This window comes from Engraulis encrasicolus, chromosome 2, assembly GCF_034702125.1.
Source record: "Engraulis encrasicolus isolate BLACKSEA-1 chromosome 2, IST_EnEncr_1.0, whole genome shotgun sequence".
In the NCBI taxonomy this organism is placed as follows: Eukaryota; Metazoa; Chordata; class Actinopteri; order Clupeiformes; family Engraulidae; genus Engraulis; species Engraulis encrasicolus.
The window spans coordinates 23,843,223-23,848,222 of NC_085858.1; the positions used below are offsets into that span (position 1 = coordinate 23,843,223).

At 46.0% G+C, this 5,000-nt stretch overlaps 1 protein-coding gene across 1 annotated transcript in view; it reads right to left on the minus strand.

Moving 5' to 3' along the window:
• slc17a7a (solute carrier family 17 member 7a) overlaps window positions 1-5,000 on the minus strand; it is a 29,490-nt gene that overhangs the window by 8,042 nt on the left and 16,448 nt on the right. Inside the window, exons 2-3 of the mRNA XM_063214381.1 lie at window positions 4,060-4,312; window positions 476-594 (exon numbers count right to left, since the gene is read on the minus strand). Of these exons, the coding sequence (XP_063070451.1) occupies window positions 476-594; window positions 4,060-4,312 (372 nt within the window). The remainder of the gene's footprint in view (window positions 1-475; window positions 595-4,059; window positions 4,313-5,000) is intronic.

Here is a 5,000-nt window from a genome sequence, read left to right on the forward strand (position 1 = left end):
CATCTTCACTGCAAGACGATCTATACAATTTCTCCACTTTGGCAGATTCGAGACGATATTTTACTCAATATCGCGATTCACGATATAATATCGTCATATCGCCCACCCCTACTGTATATATTTATGCTATTCTAAATAATGGATCAATCCATTTTAAGTGGGTATACTGAAGCCCCTAAAATGTAGAAGTGTGTATACTCCGTATACCTGCTGATAGATTTTGGATGTGTTCCAAAATTCTCTTCTCCAATAAAAATTGAAGGATGAATGCTCTGCGTTGTGTTTTAGTTGACTCACTTGCAAAAATAAAATAAGTCTTGACGTCGTAGTTAAAAGGATCAATCAGGATACAATTTATTATAGAAAAAGTGAGATTACAAAACGTAGACTACACCACTGGTTGAAGTGTGATACAGGACACATCGACTGTGCTGCTGTTTGGCCGTAGACGGCAGGTTTGCCGTGGTCTGCTTACCGATTGGCGGCAAACCTTCTACATATGAATCCTCCAGGGATCTGTGTAACTATGTAACCCCAGAAGAAAGACCCATGGATCATCCCCACCGTCTCTGGGTCCCACGAAAACTGTGCAGGCTAGAGGGAGAGAGAGAGAGAGAGAGAGAGAGAGAGAGAGAGAGAGAGAGAGAGAGAGAGAGAGAGAGAGAGAGAGAGAGAGATGGGGTGTGTGAATGAGTGGGGCATTAAAAACAAGAGGGCATAAAAAATGCTTAGGTGACGATAGCAGATAGTAGCAGGTAATTTAATAAGCAAAGACAACGCTTTCAACTCTGGAAACCCTAGTCGTTCGTCAATAACCCAATGCCTTCTCCCCACTTTTCTCACCACCGACAACTGTGGTGATTGTAAGGATCACTGAACGAGACTGACAGCACCCCTCATACAAAACCATTGCGCTGTAATCACATGTAAACGCTCACTCTGTGAAATGCTGTTATGTTTCAAACAATAAAGTTTCGCATATTTAACATCTCACGTCTCACGATGCAAACAAGAGTGCTGATGTCGAGAAATCTGTCATGCTGCTGCTGAAAGCGACACTTTCACACTATTGCCTGACAGGACAACCAAAATATGCTGAGCAGGGCTGAACTGGTCATCTGGCATAGCAGGCATTTCCCGTTGGGTCCCACACCCTCGTGGGCCCCACACCTTCGTGGGCCCCTAATTTCAGAAATGTATATATATATATTTTTTTAACATTTTTGAAAATAGGAGCCCATGAGGGTGTGGGGCCCATTGGTGAGTAAGTTCTATGCTGCTAATTATGAGGGGCCCCTTTAAGCCAAAAGTGCCCGGGCCCTATGTCTCCCCCAGCCCAGCCCTGATGCTGAGAGATCAAGCAGGGCTTAGATAGCAGGCTTCTCATTCTGGAGGACCAAACATCCCCCCTAAGTTGCTGTATCATTCTTCCATTCCCTGTCCCAGAGCTGATGACAGCGTCTTCTGCTCCTGTTATCCTACAATATAATCTGAAAGGACCCCCCCTCATTCAGTACATACAATGTAATGGGGACCCAATTCTGGGGGCCCTCTCTCCTCTTGGGCTCAGGACAACTGACCCATTTGTGTCACCCTTGACGACGGGCCTGGTTCTTCCTTCCATCCCCTGACCCTGGAGGACTTTGCAGACGTCACTATTGTTTTGGCAACCCATGTGGGAACTTGGCATCTCTTCTTGTACCTGTCCTGCATACTTGGCCTCCGTCTACATATCGAGCATGGAGAATTGAGAAGGTCAATCTGATTAGGCCTATTTAAAGACACAAAATATGCGATCAAAAATCCTGACTCAACCTTCATCTCCATAATGGTTTGTCAAGCATTTTTCTTTAACCCATGTCATTATCACCACATTTTATTTGGTGTTACTTCTTATTTCAATATAAAGCAAATACGTTTATGTCTCTGTTCTGTGTGTTTCTCCCCATTCCATCTTGTTCCTTGATGGCCAATGGTTGAGCTCATATTACATCCTTGAATGATTTTATCTTTCATTTTTCATATTGGCTCCTGTAGATAGTTGCCTGACAGGCAAGACCATTTATTTTGAATTACTTTGCAATTCACGAATGGTCTGATTACGCTTCTCTGGGGAGGGTTTAGCTGTCCACCAGACGGCCGGCCAATAAGCGAACGCACTTGGGAGCATAATAACATACGTCATGAACGTCAACTGTCAGCGATTGGCCAGAGCAGGTCTCAAACCCACCTAAGCCAGGGCATTGGGGATCCAGACCAAAAATAAAGTAATTAATGTGGTCTGGTAAAACCAAGCTTGTAGACAGGGAGTGCGTTGCAATATGCGACCTTGCCTCCTCCACTTGCCTCCTCCACTTGCTTCTCTCCTCGTACCAGGAAGTAATATGTCATGATGACATCACTGACAACAGCATTATATTTCAATATCTTGCAAAAGCTCAATTGTAGAGTCTTTTTTCTCATTTGCAATTGGGATGGTGAATGAAAAACAGTCCCTCAAAAGTTGTTGTGGCTAGGCTGACAGCTGGGAAACTTTATTGTTTTCTCCACGGAGGAGGGGCCAGGAGGCGGGACGAGGAGACAAGCGCAAGTGGAGGAGGCAAGGTCGCATATTGCAACGCACTCCCTGTGAGGTCACCATTTCCTCTCCTCTATATGACCAACCTGTTGCTGTTGATCGGTCTGTCTGTCCATCTGTCTCACTTTTCCCTGTCCTCCTTCTTCCCCCAAATTTCATCCCCTCCTAATGTCCTCCTGACCTCCTTCTTGCTGTCTGTGTGCTGTCTCTCTCTACCTTCCCTCTCCCCTTTCCTGACTCTCCATCTCTTACTTATAGGTATGACCTTCATTTCACTCTCTCTGTGTGTCTCATCTGTTTGCCTCACATGCTTTCCCTCCATTCCTCATCTGAATGAGCTTTCTCTTGTCTTGGTAGACAGACAGTGTGTCTGTTTGTCTTATGTGTCTGTCTGTCTGTCTCATCTGTATACCTTCCCTCTTGCCATGGAAGACGGTGTGTCTGTCTGACTAGTTGTGAAAGCGCACCTGGGAATGTGGAAGCTCACCTGGGAAACTTGCATTGTCATTGTGACATCGCACGCCACACAGTACACAACGAAATTGCATTTATGTCTCACCCGTGCAAGGGGGCAGCCCTAAACGGTGCCCTAAGCTAAGGGAGCAGTGCGGCGGGACGGTACAATGCTAATAATATAAGGGTACCATAGTCATGGCAGAGGATGGTGGAGGGCAATGGTTAATCACTCTGCCCACCAACCTAGCAGGTTGGGTAATTGAACTGACAACCTTTGGGTTACAAGTCTGACACTTTAACCGCTTACCCATAATCTACCCATTGTTTGTCTCACTTGCGGGTCTGTCTGATGTGTCTCTCTGGTTGTCTCTCGCCTGTATGACTTCCCTCTTGCCATAGAAGACGGCGTGTCTGTCTAACACAGTGGTTCTCAACTGGAACAGTCTGGGGACCCACCATTTTCCACTCTCATTCGGTCGCGACCCAATTTTTTTGCGTTCAAGTCAATTCAATGCAATTCTCAAAATGTAACCAAGACTCGAATGACTGGTTGCACGCTATATATCTCGCATAAACATTCAGATTGTATCTATGACGACAGATGACACGGAGTTCACTAGCCTATCAACATAAAAGTTGTAAATTGTTGCAGGAAAAGTTAGATTCTTTTTTAGAATTACGTTTGTTTTACACCAAGGCTCCGCCACCCACCCATGACCCCTCCGCGACCCACCAATTGAGAAACACTGGTCTAACAAATCTCTTTATCTCAGGTCAGGAGTCGAACTGGCAACCTTTGAGCTATAAGTCTGACACCCTAACCACTTCACCATTGTTTGTCTCACTTGCTATGATCTTCCTCTTGTGTTTCAGTGTGTCTGTCTGATGTGTCTGTCTCTCTGCCTGTCTCTCACCTGTATGACTTCCCTCTTACCGTGGGCGTCTGTCTGTCTCTCTGTCTGTCTTACTTGTTATGATCTTCCTCTTGTGTTTCAGTGTGTCTGTCTCATGTGTCTGCCTCTCACCTGTATGACTTCCTTCCTGCCGTGGAAGACGGTGTGGTTGTTGACCATGCTGACGATGGCCACTCCCAGGTTGCAGCGGATGCCGAAGGAGATGCAGAAGCCGAGGCCGCTGAGGATGGCGATGATGTAGCGGCGCGGCAGGCCGCAGCAGGTGCAGTCCACCACCGGCATCTCCAGCTCCTCCACCAGCTCCGGACGGCCCTCCGCCGACAGCTCAATCGTCTCGCCATTCTCCTGACGCTTCTCGATCACCCTGCGGGAGAGGGAGAGGGGGAGGAGAGGGAGAGGGAGAGGAGGTGACGGTGTGTTTTTACAACCATGCAGGTAGGGATGCTTTTTATATATACGGTATAATAGTGTGTGTCTCGGATATTATGTTTTAAAGGTACACTGTGCAGGAAATGTTCAAAAAAGGTACTGCAACTATGCTGCTCATTGAAACTGGGCTGCCTATTGCCAAATTTGATCTTTTCATGAAAGTTTACTGAGTAGTAAACTAATATTTTCTAGTATGGCCTAAGTACAGTCATTTAGCTAAAAATGGCTATTTCTGGAAATTCAAAATGGCGGACCACAGAGAAGATCCCCCTTTTCATGTAAGTGGATTTTTTTCAGTCATAATGAATACTTAGAATTTTATGGTGGTGGTAAGTATTCATGAAAAAGGTAACATTAGTGAATGGGTAGCATGAATTCTGGAAATAAACTAAAAATATCACACGGTGTCCCTTTAAAAAAAAAAGTTTCGGGGTGGGTGGGGGCTAACCTTATTGAAACAGGACAGTGAAGAACGCGACATGAAATGAATGGGGAGAGGCAGGGCCAGTGACAGTTTTGGCCAGGCCCAGGTCAAAGTAATCTGAAAGGGCCCCCCAACCCAATACACACAATGTAATGAGCAACCAATTATGGGGCCCCTCTCTCCCTGGGCCCGGGACAAC